At 36.9% G+C, this 22,388-nt stretch overlaps 2 protein-coding genes across 7 annotated transcripts in view; one reads left to right on the plus strand and one right to left on the minus strand.

The window, feature by feature from the left end:
- The first annotated feature begins 226 nt into the window (after positions 1 to 226).
- Positions 227 to 1,174, plus strand: LOC145205032 (uncharacterized). Its single transcript, XM_080077668.1, has 4 exons — positions 227 to 614; positions 707 to 738; positions 808 to 910; positions 1,089 to 1,174. Exons 1-3 carry the CDS (start codon positions 418 to 420, stop codon positions 900 to 902), a joined length of 324 nt encoding a protein of 107 aa, XP_079933794.1. The 5' UTR covers positions 227 to 417; the 3' UTR covers positions 903 to 910; positions 1,089 to 1,174.
- A 2,597-nt stretch (positions 1,175 to 3,771) lies between these two features.
- LOC145203878 (myoferlin-like) overlaps positions 3,772 to 22,388 on the minus strand; it is a 40,769-nt gene continuing 22,152 nt past the window's right edge. For 2 of the 6 annotated variants that reach the window (XM_080076229.1, XM_080076231.1), the window contains 24 exons: positions 22,084 to 22,152; positions 21,674 to 21,811; positions 20,993 to 21,171; positions 19,223 to 19,306; positions 18,176 to 18,325; positions 17,553 to 17,735; positions 17,120 to 17,206; positions 16,582 to 16,750; positions 15,891 to 15,964; positions 15,084 to 15,326; positions 14,030 to 14,134; positions 13,668 to 13,793; positions 13,208 to 13,291; positions 12,511 to 12,668; positions 10,925 to 11,095; positions 10,328 to 10,484; positions 9,710 to 9,838; positions 9,259 to 9,347; positions 9,052 to 9,198; positions 8,255 to 8,445; positions 7,597 to 7,781; positions 7,144 to 7,253; positions 6,544 to 6,691; positions 3,772 to 4,615 (listed from right to left, as the gene is read on the minus strand). In XM_080076229.1, coding sequence (XP_079932355.1) covers positions 4,565 to 4,615; positions 6,544 to 6,691; positions 7,144 to 7,253; positions 7,597 to 7,781; positions 8,255 to 8,445; positions 9,052 to 9,198; positions 9,259 to 9,347; positions 9,710 to 9,838; positions 10,328 to 10,484; positions 10,925 to 11,095; positions 12,511 to 12,668; positions 13,208 to 13,291; positions 13,668 to 13,793; positions 14,030 to 14,134; positions 15,084 to 15,326; positions 15,891 to 15,964; positions 16,582 to 16,750; positions 17,120 to 17,206; positions 17,553 to 17,735; positions 18,176 to 18,325; positions 19,223 to 19,306; positions 20,993 to 21,171; positions 21,674 to 21,811; positions 22,084 to 22,152 — 3,227 coding nt within the window. In that variant the 3' untranslated portion in view covers positions 3,772 to 4,564. Of the gene's footprint in view, positions 4,616 to 5,135; positions 5,167 to 6,543; positions 6,692 to 7,143; positions 7,254 to 7,596; positions 7,782 to 8,254; positions 8,446 to 9,051; positions 9,199 to 9,258; positions 9,348 to 9,709; positions 9,839 to 10,327; positions 10,485 to 10,924; positions 11,096 to 12,510; positions 12,669 to 13,207; positions 13,292 to 13,667; positions 13,794 to 14,029; positions 14,135 to 15,083; positions 15,327 to 15,480; positions 15,517 to 15,890; positions 15,965 to 16,581; positions 16,751 to 17,119; positions 17,207 to 17,552; positions 17,736 to 18,175; positions 18,326 to 19,222; positions 19,307 to 20,992; positions 21,172 to 21,673; positions 21,812 to 22,083; positions 22,153 to 22,388 lie in introns of all 6 variants that reach the window. The other 4 variants (XM_080076230.1, XM_080076235.1, XM_080076232.1 and 1 more) reach the window with 4 other exon arrangements.

The following is a 22,388-nucleotide window of genomic DNA, read 5'->3' on the forward strand; positions in this document are numbered from 1 at the left end:
AAAAGTTACTGTAGCCTAGGTTGGCTACAACACAGTTGCGTAGAAACATCATTTCATTTCAGTGAGTCACCTTACTTTAGAAATATGGAAGATCATATGCCGCGGCGTGTTTTTTCAGGCGGAAGTAATTGACCAAAGAACAAGTAAGTATAAAGAAAAACCGTTTGCCTATAAAAGTGAGAGCTTGGATTTCAAAAATAGGTCAACGTAGCACTCTACTTGGGCAAGAGGTTTATAGTCACGGGTTTTGTGCTGTATAAAACAGTAGTGCACTAAACGCTTTGGTGGCATTCGCGTTTTTGCATAAGTTTTGTTCCATTAGGTTTGAAATGGACATTAATTCCAACAAGGTTCGGACTGCTAAGAATGTGGGGAAATTTACCGCAATTTTATTTCGCAGCAGAATAAATCAAAACCATGAACAAGTTGACACTTTTTGCTCTTCTCTTTGCTGTTGTCTTGCTCGTTGATGTTGAGGGAGGTTGGTTCGGCCGCCGACGACGACGATTCCGTCTTCGCCGAGCGGTCCGCAGAGCTGGACGCATCATCCGTAGAGGAGTCCGCATCTACCGAAAATACAAGAAGCCAATCTGGATTGGAGTCCGACTTGTTGGGTAAGTTTGAAAACTTCAGTTAGGATATCAATACCCGAAAGGTTTTTCGAAAACCAACCTATACAACAATATATTTTTTGACTTTTTTACAGAGACAAGGCACCAGAAGACATGACTGAAGAGGGTAAGAATCAGTTTTGCCGAAATTTGTATCAAAATGTTCTTAAGTTTTGACTGTCCTTGTTTTGTGCAGAATTAGCCGACCTTGAGCAATCTGAGGAATTCCAAACCCTTGTCCAGGAATTGGAAGCCCAAGAACCCGAACAGACTGAAGAGTTGGAGCAGTAATTTAACTGGTAAATACCTCTACTGAAATTCATCGTAATGTTTTGACAAGACATTTATGGCAAAATACTAAGTTAGCAAATTACTTTTTGAAATGGGCAAAAACAAGACTGTTGCAGCAACAACATGGCACAATTGATCATGAGTCACTGTTTTAAATTTTACATGTTTTAAATTCTTATTTTGCAGATTTCGGACACTTGAACGGACTGACCATTCTATATTTTACAATTTTTGACCGATTCGACCTGTACAATAAATTTATTGCATTTAAACATGCCTGGTTTTAAAAATCGTTGTTGTTGAGCAGCAAAGTTGAAGGTTTTTTTCAAACGCAGTGCATATATAGCATACTTTAACACATACTTAAATTTAAATTTCAGAATTGTTTATGCCTGTTTTAGGCTTTAAAAGCTACAGTTCGCGTACAAACACAAAAGCAAAAACGAGCAATAACTGATGCATTACCTTTGCACAAAAAATAAAAAAAGTATTTGCAAAACAGATGAAAATCAATGCGATTTGATTTGGCAAAACACAGAAAAGGGCAAAAAAATCCAAATTATTTTTTTTTGTCAGGAATAAAATTACAATTATCACCAACTGAAAAACTTATTTCATGAAATTTAGTTTCTACAATCCTTAACGATATTCTACAAATCCTAACGATATAAAACTTATTCGCGCCTGTACTCCTTACGCCACTTATCGGAGGATTTCCCAACTGATGTGAGTTCTTACGTTAGCAGTTTAACAAAGTTTCAGAGTTTAGCGACCGAAATTAACTGTGTAGTATAAAAGGAACATTGTGTCAAAACTAAAAATTTAAATAGACGCAACAAACATACCTTCTTTATAAATTTTGAGTTTATAAACTGATAAACATTTTATACGGTCCCGTATATAGCCTATTAAGGCCCATGACTTATTTATTACGATTAAAATACTGATATAGCCTACAGAGCAAATAGTTTGCAAACTTCGTGAATCGATGCGAGTAGCCTACGTATTAACTTTGAATCGGATGAGACTAAAATTTATTTCCGCAAATAGAAATATAAGCAGTGGGCCTAATAATTCCTTCAGATTACTTGTGTACATGTTTGAGTGTTTTTTATGATTTACGGATTCATACTCTATGTCGGGGTTGTAAGCCGACCCGAAAAACCCAAACTCGACTCGAAAAACCCGCCCCGACTTAAAACTCTGCTCTATTTATGGGTGGTGTGCTGGGCATGCTTAAACCGAGTTATTGGTAAATGCCAGTAAACAGTTTCTTTCCTCCCATAACAAATAAGGCGTTTGCGTTTGGCAACTGGAATACGTGCTTTGCAAGCAAGCAACGAGCATATGCTACAAGATATACAGCGGAAGTTTTTCAATGTAGTCATAGATTGCAGTTTAGGGTAAATTAAAAAAAGTGCTTCGAAAAACAGGACGTTATACTATCTCGCGTGAGTTTTAGAACAGGATGGTATACAAGATGGTGTTAATACGTACAGCACGAAAAATTTCCTTTTGAGTCCTTGCAACATTTCTTCATCAAACATAGTGCGCCCCTTTTTCCAAGTAAAACGCTATGATACAGAACGTGTTGGTTATGTTTGGCATAAACGTACAACAAACTTTAGGTTGTGGTACGTCTACCTTTTACATGTTGTAGCACGTAAAGCGGTACACTGATGCGACCAGTAGGTGTCTTCGTGCTTTCACAGTGCCAGTATTGTCTTTTTTGGACTTAATAACAAAGTGGGTGGGTTTGACAAAGATAAAATGGTATTTGTCACCACATCTTGAAAATGCAAATCAATTTCTGTAAAAAACATGGAGTTTATGGTCTGGCAGCGTGCAAGGAAAACAAATTTGCTAGAGGGCCATTTATACTTTGAGAACCAGGAAGTTACCAAAAGAATCCACAACACATCACTGTAATTGCTCGTATGCCTTTGTTATCGATGGTTTGGGCGATGGGGGCCTGTAACAAGACGACGATTACTTTTTCCGTCACGGGGCCTGGTGTAGGCTACTGTGATTTAAGTTCTGAGAATGGCCGCTTACGTTTGCAAGAAGTACAATCAATGTTTGGTGTAAGTTACTGTAGGCCAAGAATATGAGTTGCCGCATTACACTTATTTATCTTACAATACAACCAAGACGTTTAACAGCTAATCTACACTACCCCATGTTACAAACACATGACTCAGAAAAAACGAGTTATTACTAAGCATTGGCTTCCCGTGTTTTTCTCTGTTTCAACACAAGGGTACTTTGTTGTTGATACAAAAGAGTAGCGCTAAGGAAGCAAACATCCTTTTGGATCATCAAGCATGGCTTTAATCAGGTTACAAACATCCTGACGCAATGGAAAGTCACTTGTTTACGAAAAATCTTTACGAAGAAAACAGATTGTTCTAAATTGATTGGGCTATTCTTTACTGGTACGATCATTATTGAACAGGGTTATTAAATCTGAGTGGAACAAATATCAGGCAATTTCTCTAAATACCTTTCTCAAAACCAAATTGACGCCACATTGCGTTTTACGAACCGTGTATCAAAAACCGCACAGACAGCAGCAAACCTAGACCGCTAAACATCCTTCTTCGCGAAAATAGGGAAAAAAACAAGCAGTCGGTTTTGAAAATGAACGCGATAAGGCTTTTGCCCCTTGCTTGGATCACCCCAGCTAGGCATTTTTGACCACTTTGAGAACTTGTAGGCTACTAGATACCGAATTCCGGACTTGGCCAAAAAAGTCCAGTGCCCGGCTATGAAATGAATGCTTTTTAATGTAAGGATGACTAAACTCAAATAGATGAGTGTATGCGTCAGCAGAAAATGCTGCCAGTAGCTCAAATCGATAGCCAAAGAATTGATAATAGCGAAAAACGTGTATTACGAACTAGCACAGAACCTAATAGAATGCAAAGCACGATCACAACACTAAATTCAGGTGCAAAATTTACACAAAATAGTGCAATGCAACGGTAATATACATAAACACATATCTTCGTTTATTATCTACTCGGCAATGTACATAAAGCAGTAAAAGAGAGTGCACCATACTTCGGATTCCGAGAACCTTGAAAGCAAAGTTTCAGCGAATTTCTGCTTCGAACGAATAGTGATTACAATGGCTTCAAAAATGCTTGCTCCACGAATGGACTAATACATCAAAATTGTAATATTTTAGTTTGTTTTTATCTTCGCCTAGTTTTTCACTGAAAAGCACAAACAATTTAAACACATGGTTTGGTTAGGCTATTGAAAAGATGATACCAGCTTAGATATGTTGGTTGTGAGGTTTCCTTGTGGTCAAAGACCTTTCATGTGGACATTGCTGACAAAATTGAAATTCACAATCTTGAAGTTGTACATTCAAAAATTAGACTTGCATTGCACAGATAAACACAATAAAAAGACTAAAAAACCTCTGATATATAAATTCCTAATAACTAAAAATCTACAATCACACATCTATATAACTTATATGTATTTATGTACACTATTGCAACGAAGTAATCCAAAAGATTAAAACATGTACATGCAAGTTTTTTAAAAACTTAACTATGCATTTTTAAGCATAGAAACTAAACACTGGCTATTAGCTGGAGGCATAGAGCGTACCAGCCATACAAACTACCAAGTATTTTGTATGTTGAAGTCTACTTTTCACTGGGAGCGACAAGGTCCAACAGCCTCTGTGAAATGTGGCCCTGTAATAACGAAAAGTAATATTGTTAAATATGAGCATTGCATGTGATAGCGCTGGTATTTATTGCAGATATAATTAAAGTTTTTGCAGCCATCATAAGAAATCATGTTTTGGTGAAAAATACTCACAAAAAAATATTTGACAACCATTTAGACGTCACGAATGATTTTTTTTTTAATTAAAATGTTAAGTTTGAATACGAAAAAGTAAAATAATTAATTCTAGTTATTACCTCTAGAGGTTTATAAAATCACTACCATGGACTAAAGGCAAAAATGTTATGAATCAAATCAACTACACAAACTTAACTACTAGTTTGCAAAACAAATCAATACAACAAAGAAAAAAAGTAAATGAAATGATAAATCCCATCTGTACAACATGAATGGTTAACAAATAATCTATGCCATTTGCAGAGATGACAGCATGCACATAATTCCAAAATCAAAAAACCAATGCTTGCTATTAAAGTGATAAGATTTGTATGAGATATGAAATGAAGACCATTACTCAAAACTCACCAGATTACACAAAAAGCCGAACCAAGGCACCCTGAGGAATTGGAAAGAAAATTGAGTAAAAAAATAATTATTAGAAATAGATCAGAGGATAATAGTACTGATTATTTGTCGAAAGTACAACAGAATCAGGTAAGATTTTCATGCACTTAAAGTACAAGAAAGTTTTGGTTAATCGGAGTATTTCCGTAGTATTGCATACTGAAGCCGGATAGTTTGTACGAAAAAAAAACGGTGTGTTTTAAACAATTTAAAGTATTCAAGGTACGTGGTCAAACCGGTTTTAGTTGTTTTAATCAATAGCCTCCCGAATTAAGGTCACCAAATAAGATGCTCTTCGTATTCAAAATCAAACTGTCGATTAGGAAACACCCAAACCACCGAGAAAAAACACAAAATAAAATAAAATAGATCAGCTTTGTTAAGTTTAACGCTTTAGTCCGAATCGACCAAAACGAAAATACAAAGATTTGGAAATTTTGTAAATGTAAATTATTTCACCCAGGCATTGGGTAAGAAAAAGAAATGTCGATTCGACATTCAGATTAGAGTGAGAAAGTTTGCCATGCTTCACCAGAAAAAAGTTTACCTTTGAAACATTAGGCGATTTTGGTCACAATAGCACCCTTGGAGAAAATTTGGTTAATTGTTTTTATGAAACACAAATAAAAAGTTTAGGCAACCAAACCTAAAATTAAAGTATCGCATTCAGACAATACAACTGTATATGAGTTAAGCTTTATGAAAGTACATTGTAACCATATTATTGGAACAGTGTTTTGGGTGGTTGGACAAACTAATATCGTTTGTCTCGTGTAAAACAAAAGCCAATGAATCGCCAGTAAACTACAGGATAAAATAAACCTTTACCAAAGGTGACATTTAGTGTTGATTACAGGATCTTTCCCGCGAATAGCAGGCATCATATGTTAAAGATTATTGCTCATATGTGCGTAAGTTTTAAAATCAATAAATTTAAATAAGATATGTGATAAAATATGCTATATGACAACAACATTCTGGACTTGAAGCAAGATACGTCGGTTGCATTTAAGCATTAAATCTGTACAGTGGCGGTTGGAGGCGTTATACCCTGGAGTATAATGTAAGCAAAACGAATTGATCGATTTAAGTGCGAATCGCAAACATAATTTTCAGAACGCCCGTAAGTGGGCGCCCCCACATCGATTAAAAAGTAATTTGGAGCGTGTTTCACATAAGCTACAAACTACTGGTGCAAATTATTCGATTAAAAAACACGTGTTTGTAAACTACAATTCTAAATTGTAGTGAAAGTGCACACGGGCATCAACAATTTAACCATCGAAAAAACGCCACAGACCATAACAGGTGCTGTGACATCACACGTGCGTGCCTGATACGTCACGCCAACGTCATCAAGGGTACTTACCGGGAACGAGTAGAAGAAAAGAACAAAAAAGATAATTAGCAAAGCGACCCCCAAAAAGCCAAGGATAAACCATTTGTATTTCCGCCATATAATGTAACGAAGGGATTTAAACGGGGAACTGAACCAAGCGAATGAGGTGGCAGGACGTCTGTGAAAATAAAATACCATTAGAAGCTATCTAAAATCATCAAAACATTCTTTAGGGCTTTAGAAAACATAGTTTTAACCGGACCGTTCGCTCTTGAACATGGCGATTATAGACAGTGAAAAATTGATTAGAATTGTTTTGACAACAAAATTAGGAATTTCGGATTTTTTAATATTTACCGTATACAAAGTTTCGTATTGTCAGTAGGTTTACGATTCTTTTGTGTGGTATTCCTGAATCGTTATGATGACAATAACATTTTGCAAAGTTACACACGAGTATTTTTCATAAATACTTCCTTTATGTTATGTAAGCAATTGGGCGGAAATTAGCATTTCGAGTAAATTTGCAATGCATGTTTAGACCATATATAACGGATTTGGTCAACTTTTTTAGGGGCTCCATCTGGGGTTTTGTATTTTGACAATTAGTTTCATAAAAGTTCTATTTACTTCGGCTTCTCCAGTTTGGGATTCAAATTCGGTTCGTCTCGGCCGGGACCTGCGGGTTTTTCTTCATGTTCGTCCTCGGTCACAATCTCCACAGACATCTCAAGTTTGCCCTACAAGTAGCACATAAACAATGAAGCGGAATATAGCAGCATGGCAATGTCAGGGAAGAAAAATGTAGCCTAGCTTGCAGTGGGGTTTGAACCTATAACAGGAGCCGTTCCGCGACTCAAATTCTACCAAATGAACTGTATACAGGCTCAGTGGTTAGCCCGTTGGAAGTCCAATCACAAGCATCGTTGCCTGCCTCGTATGCTGCACATGAGCTAGAAAATGTTAGATATTTTGACAACCAACCATCCACAAAAAAGGTCAGCTATTGTCTTCGACGATTTGGTATCGCAAAAAGTAATTACAACTTAGCCCAGATTCGAACTAGCGACCTCACACACTTACAGCTTGTTGGGTTTGTCCTTCCACCACTCGGTATAAAGGCCACCAACCCTTCAAAAGTTTCTGATCAAACAGGTTAATAATATCCATCTCGCAATTGCCTTGTAAATCCGGCACATTAGCCAGTTTGCAGTTGCGCTGAAATTTGCAGCACTTGGCCATGTTCGTCAATGGTAGAGAAATTTCGCCTTGCAAAGGAAAAGAAATAAAGCAATGAAAGATGACGTAACCTTACGTTGTGTTACAAAAAAATAGATTTTTATAAAAATCAAAAAATAAGTATTTTTACATTATAAAACGAGATTTTTGAAACACGGTTCAAGTTCATAAAAACAATTCGTTCTTAAAATTGTATGATACATATATTTCGTATTAACAGCTACATATTTTCGTATTAACAGCAAAAAAATATATTTCGTATTAACAGCAATCAGTCTTATGCTCAAATAATATATTATGATAAGAATAGATGTAAGAACCTTATTCTACTGATATAAGGTTCATTATGGCCTTCATCCACCAAGCAACAAGCTGGGTGATTCTATTTTTAAGTTTGAATGAACTGTTTTGAGTATGATAAAAACCCTACTAGAACTAGTGTTTCAAAATATCAAACTAAACGGGTTAAACTCAGGTGTAGACCGCTTATTACAGCACTCACTTATATACTCGTTGGGGCCAAACAAGTCATTGTCCCACACTTGTATATTGAGCACTGGAGGAAATTTGGTAACGGTTTTGTCCAGACTCCATAGATGCTCCTTTCTCTCCACATGGACCAACCTTTCTTGTGGCAAGTAATTGAACGGAAATATATAACGCCAATTGAACATCCCAGTGCCGTCAAGAGACCTTTACCAGCAAATAAGTCGTTGTAGCTTTATACAGTTACAAAACACACTCGATTTCATATATTTAGACGCGGCAATTCGAGTGAGTTTAAGTCATATTTTTACAATGACTCTAGCCAAGATAAATGGATTGTAAAAGTAGTCGAGTCAAAAACAACATCTCGAGTGGTGTCGAGTAGTTTAATGGCATTAAATTAGATTCAAGTCAAATCGAGTCGTTTAGAATTAGCAACTCAAGTTGGGTCGGGTTATTTTCTTACAATGACTTGAGAAAAAATAAGTGGATCCTAAGAGTATTCGAGTAGTTTAAGTTGTAGTCAATATGGCTAGAGGCAAACCAAATTGATTAGAAGCAGCAACTCGAGTGAGAGTTATTTATAATTACTCGAGACGAAAGCAGTGAACCGCAAATGAAACCGAGTGATCTGTTGGTAGTAAATTTGATCCGAGTCAAATCGAGTTGTTAGAACCAGCAACTCGAGTCAGGAACAGTTTTATGAGTACTTTACATAACGTTTTATGAGTACTTTACTTATTACAACAACGACAACAATCGTACAGTTTCTTAACACAAAAAAACAAGTTTTGAAATAATTTCGAGTAACACCTGTAATGTACATCAGTCTTTTGTTTCTTATGTTCAAGTCCAGTTAAATATCCCTTGAAGTAGATATCGGTCATTTGGTCGCCTAAAAACGAAGTATCCATCATTGGAATTTCACTACAGTTCCAAATGATCACTCGTATAAAATATCTGTAAGACAAAAATTTGTTGGTTGATTTCTATGTAGACGTAGAGCTCATCGGACCTTACTTTGATGGTTTTCTGGGATCAATGTTAAAGGGGGCTCCTGGTTCGCCGTAGTCTTTCGGAAACATATCAACCCATAGCTGAACGCTACCCTGTATAGACAAATTAAGGATTCCATTTATATAAGATACTGATAATGCAGTTAATGCGAAATATATATGTGTCAAACTCTTAACGACAATGACCTGATATGGTTTATGAACTTAAATATAACGACATAAGGTTCAGTATTGTCTTCACTCCCTAAGTAACAAACTGGGTGTTACCATTTTTAAGTTGCATTGTAGACAAATTAAGGTTTATTGCCCATTATATTACGGAGGTTTGCATAAGTATTTTGCTTGTCGCAAAAAAAAACAATAAAAGGTTACTGTGTTTGTAGAACCTTTAAACGCCCTGCATCTATACTGTCATTTTAAGGAGTTTTAAATTGATCAAATTAACTTGTTGTTACCTGTTGAATGCCAGGGAGCAGATCTGTGTAGAGTGGGCGAGTTTCAACGTGTTCCGAAACATGAGGAAAGGTCTTCAATATGTGCAGAGATAGACGCTGCTCCGCTGGACCCCAATATGGAGATGGTTTCTAAACGACAGAAACAAAAAAATTAAAACCTAAAATTTATCGTCAACAAGACTAAAATTTTCTGTTGTGTTTTTTGTTGTCGTATTGTATCTACGTTTTGACTCTTCATAAAGAGGCACGTTTTTTCATGTTGCAAATAGATCTATAGCTTCGTTTTTTTGTAATGCCGAAACACGTTTTTTTGCCTGAAGGTTGTTTTTTTCTGATATATTTACATTTCTTCTAATTAATAAATTAATTTAATAAAGAAGAGAAAGTAGCTCCAATAAATTCCTTTGAAACAACAAAAGGGGACTTTAATCCAAGAAATGTTATACAATCTTTAAATGTTTCAGGAGTCTGTCCATAACTTTTAAAGAAAGGATTTCTGCTTTTTACCTGTTTTTATGAAACAGTCTAAATATTCACCTGAACAGAAGAAAGAATCTTTCTTTTTACATTATATTGTCTGCGGGAGATTTCTTAAGTAACAAAATTGTTTTAGCATACCTTGTCTGCTTCGAATTGATCCAACCTGTAAGTCTTTCCTCCCACATACACACAAGAGTTTCCGTTCCAAACTGGTTCGTCCCACTTCTCTCGTTTCGCTTTGTCGTACAACCAGTCCTTTGGAGTCATCTGATCTCGCCAGGGGCACGGACCAGAACTTAGTATTAACACAATAAGTTAGCGATGACGTAAGACATTTATGACATCATAATCTCTTAGAAAAGTCAGAAAGAAATTAGGTGCTTGTTTGTATCACTTGGATAACATAATTTGACATGAGTTTTGTTGTGACAAACGAATTTACTTAATTTCATATCGGACAACTGCGAAATCCGTTTAATTGCATGAGGATCCTAAATCCCAACCGCAGCTATTTATTTGAAAAAAACGGCTTATATACATAACCCGCAAAAAAGTGCTTGGTTGTGCACCCAACCGGGCAAATAACCAAGCTTAGTTATGCGCCCAACCGGATCCAGGTAGGTGTTAAACAAAGTAAATACTAACGAGCAGTTGAATGCAGAACTAAACAGCTTTGTTTTGAAAAAACTTGAAAAAATTAAAATACTTTAGTGACACAGTTAGATTGTAACTTACGTGTAATAAGTATCTGGTAGTCCACACCATGCACGAAAATTGCTCAGATATCGGTTTTCAAGATCGATTACGGTTTCCCCAATTTTGTCATCAGTTCCGATCAAGTCCCAATCGAAGACTTCAACTCTTAGGTCTTTGTCCATGGGAAGCACTAAATCAAGCTCAAACATTCTGTGAAAAGAGAAAAGTCAGATAGACGTGAGTTCGAATCCATAGCAAAGTTTTGTGGGACTTCTTATGCTGTAGAGACTAAGGCAGGGGTTCCCAACCTGCGGTACGCGTACCACTAGTGGTACGCGAAGGTTTTTCAGGTGGTACGCGAGAAGTTTCCGTTTTTTTCACAAAAACTAAGTGCGCCAGGAAATGACTTTCGATGTGCTGTTAGCAAATTTACACCGCGCATCAGATTAGTTGTTCTGCAAGAAGTGGTACGCGTGGCAGAACAGAGCGTCCAAGTGGTACGAGATCGTTAAAACGTTGGGAACCCCTGGACTAAGGAGTAGCTTAAGCATAACGCTGGTAGCAAACAGTTTAAAGTAGTGACTTAGCTTTGTATTTTTTACACCGGTGTATGTGGTCATTAAGTCTGAATAAAGGTTGTTGAAAATGTTGTTTTGTCCTGATTTTAAACAGTATATACCGGATTATTAATATGATTAAAACACTATAGGAATACATTCATACTGAAACGCGTAAAAAAAGCGTAAATGCAGACCAGCGATTACGGCATTCTCACTCAAAAATCATAGTACACCAGGCCAATTAAAGGCGTTATACACCGTTATTCCGTCAGCTTCGTAGTAGGGGATCGCAAGTTCGACAATTGCTCAGCTAAGATATATACATTCAAACTGGAATCTGCCCTGGAGCGCCCATGCAGACTAGCGATCACCATACGTCATGAGGTATTTTAACAATTGTTTATGCTTTACGCCAGTGGTTCTCAAAGTAAGGGTCGCGACCCAAACATGGGTCGCGCAGGGTCAAAAAATGGGTCACGTAATGGTGGTTCAATTCTTCCAAAACGAACTATTACTGCATTAAGTAAAGACAAACGAATTTACTTAATGTAGTAGTATTAAAGTCCCCTCACTCGACCACGTTGTACAGTAAAATGAACTAATCATTGCAACATACTGACAATAGCCTTCCAATTTTACTGTTACGCACATGGCGATTGTTACGTCATAGCACGGCAAATAATAGGACAAGTTAATCATGCGAAACTGAACGCGGAGATGTAACAGTTAGCGGTTGAGGATGAGTAAGTATTCGTACAAGGAAACATTTTTAGATTTGGGATTCACTTCTATCAATGATTATTGTGCTGCAAAGCCACAATGTGTGTTGTGTAATTTAGTATTGTCGAATCGAACTCGTTAAACCTGCAGCCATTTTGACATGGGCAGACTCCTATGCGGCGACAACATGGCCTCGAAATTGAGGCTTGGGTCGTGAGATGTTCATAAAACTCAGATTTGGGTCGCGGTCAAAAAAGTTTGAGAACCACTGCTTTACGCTGTAGCTTCTGTCATAGTAGAACTTTTGATTACTGAACCAAGACACTGTTTTGAAAACTTTTCCACCTTCCAAATGTCGGATCAAGTGAGTTCGGAATATAGTTGTCCCGATCTAAGATTCTCTTCTTTCCGACTTTGATCTTTAGATAAGGATCAGCGAGTCCGTTCGAATCTTGGGGGGCAAGGTCGTACGCCCGTATGACGTAAACACGAATCTTGACCTCCTGTAAAGAGTAAAGTAAAACGTCGAAGTTCACAAAGACAAAGCACCTTGCAACTGACAACAAGCAAACAAGGAAAACACATTATGGGTAAAGATTTAAAACACTGCGAAGCTAATAGTTTTCAAGTAGTAAAGAATAGTTCGGCTAATCGACAAACCGTTTAATTGCATAAAGATAATAAATCTCAACTGTAACCCAAAAAACGTCCAGTTAATTGCATAATCTTACACCAGTCATGTGACTAACCGGATTCTGTAATAGGAATATAACGTATAGTTGCCAGCCAGTATGCAGCGCTAGTGTCTCAGTTTTCGTTTGGCCTGTATTACACAATTATTGTGGTGCCATTTAGCCGATTAGCACCGGTTCTATAGAACTGTCTCACGAAATTTTATGAGATCAGCGAACCGGACCGGCTGAAAAATATGACTTTTGTGATAGAATCGGCTAACATAAAGCTTGGATCCCACCACTGGTTATGCCGTGTTTTCAATACAACCGAAAGGTATCTGTAAGTTTTTATTTGAATTCATACATACCACTGGGTCAGTCGATGGAAGGTCTCTGAAATATCGTGGCGGAAGCGAGTCGTCCGACGGGAGGCGGTATATGCGAAATGTACCCTGAATGTGGCGAAAACAGAAAATCCATTACTCATTGCTGACATTTTGTAGTTAAATGTACGCAACATATATTATGCTACGTGCAACGTATTAACAGTATGTTTCCGCGCAAATTCAGAAGACTTTGTATCAATTATGAAACTTACGCTGAGCTAACACCATCCCTAGTTTTACAGTATTTCTGTGTAGGAACTTTTGCAAGCTGTGACATTTCTATGTTCATATCTTACCAAGGCAACAAACTCAGTTATTAGGAAATAAAATTAATACTTTGTAAACAGTAAAGATACGTGTTCGTTACGAAAAACTGCAACTTTATGACAGTCGTATGTAAAGAATATCATACTAATGAGAGATAATGTAAACGAGTTTTCACCTTAAGTTCGCCAGCATAATCGGGTTCTTCGTCGTCGTGCGCTTTGCCCCGGAACAACTTGAAGGTTTGAATGAAATCACTGAAGTAGTTAAAGTTTTCAGCTTTTTCCAACTCGTATTTGTAAACCTAAAGTGAAGATCACAGTATTTTATTACATTTTTTTATATTTTGGATTGGTAAAACGATCACAGCACTCCAAGCCTATAGCAGAGGCGTACTACTTCATCGTTATCTACAATTAGGTTTTGTTACAGCTAACTTGAAAGGAAACTTTTACTTGTCAAATCCAAACAGTTATATTTCAAAACCCGATCGATCATAACATTTCTCAACATGTGTATTATATAGGAGTTGCGGTTCACCTTGACCAAATCCATTCCAGTGTCCATGTAAACTCCACACATGGTCTTGTCGCCAATGGAAGCGTAAAACTTGGACCACCAGTCGATCTCATCCTCGCGTGGCCCCTAACAGGTGACAAGACAAGTTAATTGACATAATGTTACAAAAAAACAAACAGGGATTAACGAAACACCTTGAAAAACTTTAAAAAAATTTATTCAAAATTTATTTCATAGTGCTTATTTTGGTAAAATAATTTTATTTCTAAGCTTTTTTTTAAAGCATATAAAGTTTTTTTTTTCCGAGCCAGACTTTATACACTGTATAAACTAAACTAAATCTTTACATTTACACCAATATTAGCCCAACTTAATGTAAAAAGGAAAAACGTTACAAAAAGCCTAGACTAATTTGGTTACAAAACAGACAATGTTTACAGTTACACCAATCACGGAAATATGTTCCATGCAAGGATAATTTTTCCACTGCAAATTTCTCCTAGTAAAATTCCAAACGGGGTATTTTCCCCTTGGACACACAAATCATAAACAAACAATGGGTGGTGGCCAACAATGGTTGTCTACACCTTTTCACATAAATTCACAAATCCTGCAAATTCGAGATTTAGTCAGTAAGCAAAGAAAATTGATGAAAAAATGAACAAATGAAAATGATTTGAAATTGAATTGAAACAAAATAGTTGAGAAGGACAAATAAGCAAAATGTTCCTGTACAGGATCAGGAATAGTATTTTGCTTCGTTAAAACCATGCGACGAGTTAGTTTTTCAGCAACAAATAAATAAGACTTGTTAATCAATGAGCTCGTTGCATACTGCCCAAATACGATTAAAGTAGATTTCAAAAAGGCTTTGTATTTGTAAATTCTTGCACTTAGCACAAGAACTACTTGTGGGTAGACCACACAAAGCTAGTTCGCGAACCACTTTTAATGTAAATAGCAGTATGTGTTAACAAGCTCGATCGAAAACATGCACACAGCACAGCAAAACGACTTCACAAAACCACTCGGGCGTAACATGCGACGAGAGGGAGGGGCATGGGCGTGGCGCTACCTCGTCGTCGTCAATAAACTCATCGAATTTGTCTTTTATGGCGTCGCCGATTTTAGCCAACGAGAATGATGGCAGAATTCCGCCGCTCGATGAGCTCTGTTTTCCCGGGGAATCTGGCTGAGGTGCCTGTTCCACCTCAACTACAATCTCCACTACTTCTTGCTCTTGCGTTATGATGATGTCATCGTCGGTTTGTGTCATTATCAGCGGGGTGGTTTCAGAGACTCTCTGCTCTTCGCCGGACTTTGATGACGCAAATGGTTAGGAAAACAAAAGATGACGTGCACAATGAAGGTTAAGTAACGAAACAAAGCACATGTGAGATATGGAAATGCAGCAGACTTATATGCAAATGAGATGATATTGTGGATGGTTTATATGCAAATAAGCTACAAACCGCTTGTCGAGGCTTTTGCTTTAACTTTTTAAGGAACTGGAAGAAAAGATAAGAACAGTTTGTATTAACCAGCACATGCAAACAGGTAGAGCAGCTAGAAAGCACAGAAAATAGGGCAGAAACGGCATTCGTGTTACAGAAGCCAAGATTAAAGTTACATCAAGCGCTTAAACAAGTAAGCCTTGTCAAAACAAATGGTCAATTTTACTAATTTGTTACCGATGAAGTAATAACCGCAAACGTTATCATTATTGTGTAATTATTTGACAATTTCCATTCAATCCTTCGAGGCAGGCCTTATTCAGTTAACACTACAGATTTTGGAAATAAGCTCAATTTCTTTGTCCCTAGTGTTTAAAATTTATAATGTCTTAAAAATAACAAGTTCGTTTGGCTGTTATGTAACTTACGGCGATAACTTTCTTTCCTTTGCTCTGCTTTGGCTTGTCAACCTCGATTGCAACATCAGTAATCATTGGTTCATCTAAACATACAAAAAAACTTTTTGTAACAAGCAAAGCCGGTTTAGAACGAAAAAAACAACACGCGATGAAAAACTGAGAAAAAAATAAACGATTGCACCTCGTACGAAACTTATGATTTTACTTGAGGAGGCGTCGATTTAGGTTGTATGAGGAGGTAAGACAATAAGCATGTAGTTGTGATTCGAAAAAAAAACCACTTCGAAACACGAGCATCTTCGGCGTAAATTTTGTGTGAGAATGCTTTTGCTCAACAAAGTTCTAAATCGGGAGTAAATTTACCTACAAGATGTAAACTTGACAGATGGGGATAAATTTACTCTGTCTTTTTACAAAATTTTTGAGGTGTAACAACAACAAAAAAACCTTCGCTGGGCTTACTTTACACTAGGGCCCCTTTTGTTCCACTTTTTTAACTCATGGGTTTAAATATGTATATATGTGGGCAATATCTTTTTACAGAATCATTTTGGGTTCTAGCCCGGATTGGGGCTTAAACTGTCAGCTTTAGATGCCAAAAATAAGATTCGGTTTGAAACTAAATTTCAAGCCCGTATACAACTCTAATTTATTTTGCTCTTAGGCACACAAGAATTGAGAAAAAATAATTTCTCTTTACCATATCCCTCGTCCGCTGGTGTTGAAGTTTTCAGTTTCGGCGTTTCCACTTGATATTGGGACACATCTGTGATGATGTGCTGACCCACTGTTGGCCGACTGCCAAACTTCCGGTTGTCCTTGACCCTGATCACCACTGGAGGGAAGTAGAGACGTTCCACAGGCAGTTGCTATGAAATTGATAAAATATAAATCAGACTTGAAATACCTTGAATGATAAAACAGCAAGGGAAGAGTTACGGAATTAAAAAGTATTTTAATCAAAAATACACACCAAAAAACTTAAACATAATCAATATTTTTTGCTCTTTTTTATCGTTTCAACAATATAGGATTTCATTATCAGTATATTGCGAGTTTTTTTATGCTAATCATCGGACTATTCACCTACAAAACGATTTTTAACAAATGACTACGTTTGGGTATTACAAATTCCGATTCAAAGAAATATAAGATTTAATATACGACCAAATTCGCCTGCGTAAACAATTGAAACATATTATTTTTAAAAGATTATTTATCCAACATTTAGCTCCTACCGTTGCACGAAAGTAGACTGGTTCAGTAAAGTTTGGATTTTTCTTGAGATTCTTGATGATTTTTGTTCGAATCTCAACGTCACCAACCTTAACAAAAAATAAACAACTTATGCCAATATTGCGAGTAAACAATCTATCGATTTTATCACAAGAAATTCTAAATCTTAAAACTGCTAAAGCGGAAAAGCTCGGCCCTATTAACAACTCTGATTCGTATTACTGTTACTAAATTACTAAAGGAATGCATGTTGTATAAAAACTAACCTTTTAAACTTAACTTTATCATCAAAATCAAAAATATTAACTTGCAAACTACCGTGAACAAAATTATGTGACGAGCTGTGGATAACCTTGCTTTTTAGTTAAAGGTGTGTTTTATCGTTCAACCTAAGTAGGTTAGGGTTTCCACAAAACAGACCTCTCCTAATCTTACCTGTATAAGAATGCTTGGCGAGTTAACACTGAGAAGTTTAAAAGACTCCATGTTACGCACGCCCCATAACATAAACTCGAGTGCAGTAGGTTGCAATACAGGGCGGATTCCAAACGGAACCATGAACCCGTCGCCTGCAGTTCGACGTGGAGGCTGTACAGGAATTTCTTGTTGTTCGTGTTTCTGTAAAAAACGACTTCTTAAAAGAAATTTGTAAATTAGAGGTAGATACATTACATAACCATTATCATACGAAGACGTCTTAAATGGGGTACCCAAAAAAAGGATACATACAATTGTCGGTATAGCAAAGGATGTCGGAAACCATGAAACACAGTGAAAATCCTCTCGGTTGTATTTACTTGTAAGAAATACGAAAATAAAGTTTCGTCCACTAGGTTGCATATTTAGTAGCGTTTGCCCGTCAACACAAAACATGTATTTTTGTTAACCACTTTTGTTACACATTCGCTCGTACCGATTTCAATTGGCCTTACAATGCTCTTGTGCTGGAGAGGCAAACGTTGGCAAAATTACAACTTCTTTACAACAACAAAAACGAGTATGTTGTATAACTTTACACCTGTTGGACAAAAATGTTACTAAATACTCAAAAAACTTACCAGAAATAGTTCAAATGCGCACAGAATGCTTCCTCCAGCCATATCCCCCTTACGCACGTCCGCCCAAGCTAACTTCGCTTTATCCACTTCACTTCCGTCAAATCTCAGCAAAGGCTTCGCCCAAGCGCGGCCCATGAATTCAAGGTTACCCTACATCACAATAAGCGTTAGCTGATATGGTAAAAAAAGCAATGTAAAGCTACAACAAACAGCTGACTATAAGGATCATTTTGATAAACTATTTTTCGTTTTTAAAGGTTGAAACATAATAAACACAAATGCTATAATACTAATCTGGTTACAACGGATATTTTACTCTGCTATTATATTCGAAAACTGGATATACAGCTACTAAACTATGTTAATCAAATTACTAAACAATATTATTCAACAGGGAGACATAAAACTACCAGCCTATTAGATGTAACCTGGTAAGTCTATTCCAAAAGCTCATTACTCATTATAAAGTGCAAAAACGAAAGAAATATAACAAACACAAATGCAGACATGTAAAGTCAAGCCAAAAAACGTGCATTGTAAGATTAGTTAACAAAATGCATAAATGCATGCATAACTCCAAAACAATGGCAAGGTTGTTAATAGCATTCCAACACAAAAGTGTTATTACCAAAAGATCCATGACAAAACTGATACTTACAGGTGTTTGCACCGTTTAATCTGAAAATAATAAATGAAAAGAACTTAAATTGTCCCCTTTGGAGACAGCATGCATCCAAATGGCCTCGAGAGTCTTAAAGCCAACAAACGAAAGTTGATGTGTACCAAAATAATAACAAAATAATTCCATTGATGAACTGTTTGCTTCAATCAGCAAATAGACCAGTATCTGTTTGTACTTTGCAGTATTCAGAACAACATATTTTTATTATTTCCCTTCTTGATTTTCAAAAACATAAAATATCTGATAAACGGTTGATTTTGATTCCTGTTTATCGCCAAACTATAATAAACTTAAATCGCATGCCCCTTCACGTAATTTGCGCAAAACGTGCAACAAAAGAAAAAGGCATTCTTGTTTTTTTTTACGTTGACAGGTTTCTTTGAATGATCAGAACGAGTTTTCTTCGCAGGGACTTTGGCCGGCGTAAGACCACCAATGTGGAACGGTATCTATGACGACAAATGTCACGTGATTTATTTGCCAACCAAAATAACGACCACGTGTCTACAATAGTCTGCCATGCAGAAAGGTTTTTTGACAACATGATTAGCAATTGATGACAAAGACAGCTTTAGGAAAACAAATAAAGGTAAATACTCAGCGGTTCACGCTCATGTGTCAAATATGCGCGCAATGAAGTTGAATATATGCATAAAGACAGGCCGACAGGTGAAGTCCATACATTCAATGGATTGATTGCGCGCCCAGTGTTGACCAAAGTGCTGAATGCATATGTATGGCGATGCCAGGTGAAAAGTAAGTTTTGATAGATATAACTAATGTAGAGGGTTTGAAAGCACAAAAGTTAACAGCTGTTTGTTGTAAACCAAACATTGGAAACTGCTGTATTTGCAACAGTACGAAGACACGAGTCTTTATCACTAGTATGGCGCATAATGATATCTTTTGTTGCCGAGCTGAATGCACAATGTGGTCATGACGCCTTCGATTTGCAACACTTCCGACTTTCCGCGGAAACATATTTCAGTTTCATCGAATCCCAGTATGACAGTGAAGAGCATTTTGACGTCACACCAGCCGGGGCAGCAAGAGAAAAAGTTCATAGCGTCACAAACCATGACGCTCTGTATGCGTCGTTTTCGTGCGCTGACGTCAGGTGTTCTGGTAACCGCCAACGAGTATCGTCTTTGTTTCGACGAACTACCGGGAACTTTCAATGACGAAGACGAAGAACGACGTGATTTGGAGTCTTTTGTGACGTCATTGGGAGACAAATTCTCGTCGGAAGACACGTCATCGGTGTCTGTGAGTGACGTGTTTGAACTCTCTGGGCTTGTTTTCGATTTAAAGAGCGACTGAAAGCGGCTGTTGCGACGTTTCGGCCGGTCGGATTCAGATTGACCGGAATTAAGGTTTTCCCTGTTCCGTTGGGTCGCAAATGTAAAGGGAATCTAAGGAGAGCTTGGAAAATACTGTTTGGCCGTGGTCAGACCTCACAAAATGAGCTGTACCTTTTGTTTTTCCAATTGTAATGGTACATTTCAATATAAATGCGTATCGTAGCAACTCGGAAAACTAAAGCAAAGCAATTACAGCTTTGCTTCAAGCCACAAAAAAAATTATAGCGAGAATCAAGAACCAAGTTTCTCAAATGTTAAAAATATCAAAATCACCAAATGACCAATACGGCCACAAGAAATATCCACTTGAAGTGACTTTTCACAATGGGTAAAAAAGTCAAAAGCCAGTTTTTAATACATCGTAAAGTGATACTTTTTAACTATGTCAAAATCCTACTATGTAAGTACTTCAAGTATGACCTGTTGCCTACATAGTTACGAAGACAAAGTGTTAGATGCACGAAAAAACAACATATTTGGATTTTATAAACTGCTAAACATTTATAACCTTAGAAAATGTTATTCTTTCAACATGGACTAACATCACTTTTAAAATTGATTGAAGCCTGCTTGTTTTACAAAGCGCGTTCACCAAAAGCAAGTTAACAAAAAAAATCTGTTTAATTTGTACAAGCACTTTTCAACAAGTTTTAAATTTTTACTGAATTTTTGCTTTATTTGCTACTTACTGTTTTACCGTATTATTTGTTAACGTATTACTCTCACGAAACACCCAGACCAACTAAAATACAGGATTTCCATTTTAAATCTTACCAGTTCGTCTTTGTCGAAAACTTCCAATAAAATTTCAGGGCAGAACTTCTGCAGATAGTTCAGGTCGCCGTAGAAGTTAATATCCATCATTAAAGTCTGGTTCCAAACCGGATTCAACGTGTGGTTGATGACGTCAGTGCGTCGGCAATAATTAAGAAACGAAATCATGACAACCGGATCTATAAGCAGTTTTGAACACTTAATATATAACCTAGTTCTGTTGCGCAGTTGCGATTGTAAAAATGTATGCACGTGGTTCGTGTCCAGTTGTGGCAACTAACACATTTTGTAAAGCATGCTTTTCCAGTTGATACTTAACTGGAAAGACGTTATGTGGCTACACTAGTCCATACGGCCACTGTCTTGTAACCGGTTATTTTAAAGAGGCTTTCTAGCTCGAAATTGTGTGCACTGTTTGCAGCTTAATTAAAAGTGAGGTCATGTACTACGTCTTATTATGTGCGGCCATGGGGCAGAAAATTTTAGGTTTTGTAACAATTTTACACAACATGAATTGGTTACCATATTTTTGCATCTTTCATTTGTGATTTTAAATTTTTGCATATTTTTTGACATGTTTAAACTTCAAACGTTCAAAATCTGATTCGAATTGAAACGATGTAACAATAAACAAAAAACATTTCAAGAAACATTAAAGGGATTCGCAGTAAAAGCGTTTACCTGAAAAATTGTCCTGGTCCATGGGGAGCAGATCTCTCGCTTGATAAATATAAGCCCGCAAATGAAGTTTCGACACGTGTTCAAACATCATGTAAATTTTTGGTGCCGGCATCTTGGGCAACTTTTTCTTTTTCTTGGCTGCAAAAAAAGTAAAAAGTGAAACTTTATCGTTCGAACGCACAAAAATACCAAATTATTTTTCGCAATATACTACTAGATTATGTATGTTCTGTGAAAAACGCCATTACACTGTAAACTAAAGATTGTGACATAATAAAAATCACGAACATTTTGACACGTGACTGTAAATCTAACGTAAAAAAGGCGTAACATTTTTGGAGCTATCAGTGGTATAGTTTTCTTTAAAATCGCTTTATGAATTGAAAAAGTCAATAAAGTCATGAAATTACCGTCAGCGTCAGAGCTTTTATCTTTTTTCTTGAAAACCTTCATCTTTGATTCGTCCGATTCAAAACGTTCTGCGAAAAAATATAAGATTGAGTTGGATCAAATTGTACATGATGTGTGCAATTACTTTCCCATTGATTGACAAATACAATTCTCGAGAGCACACCGCTGGTCGCAACTATGCCATGTAATTTGACTGCTTTGTTAGATGGCAGAAATAATAGCGCCATACAGGTTGATCCGCTTAGAGACAAAAAAGGAAATGCTTGCCCACATTGCACTAAAATAGCTTAGCAGGCTGCACTTT

The sequence above is a fragment of the Phallusia mammillata genome, chromosome 8, assembly GCF_965637545.1.
Source record: "Phallusia mammillata chromosome 8, kaPhaMamm4.hap1.1, whole genome shotgun sequence".
Lineage (NCBI taxonomy): Eukaryota > Metazoa > Chordata > Ascidiacea > Phlebobranchia > Ascidiidae > Phallusia > Phallusia mammillata.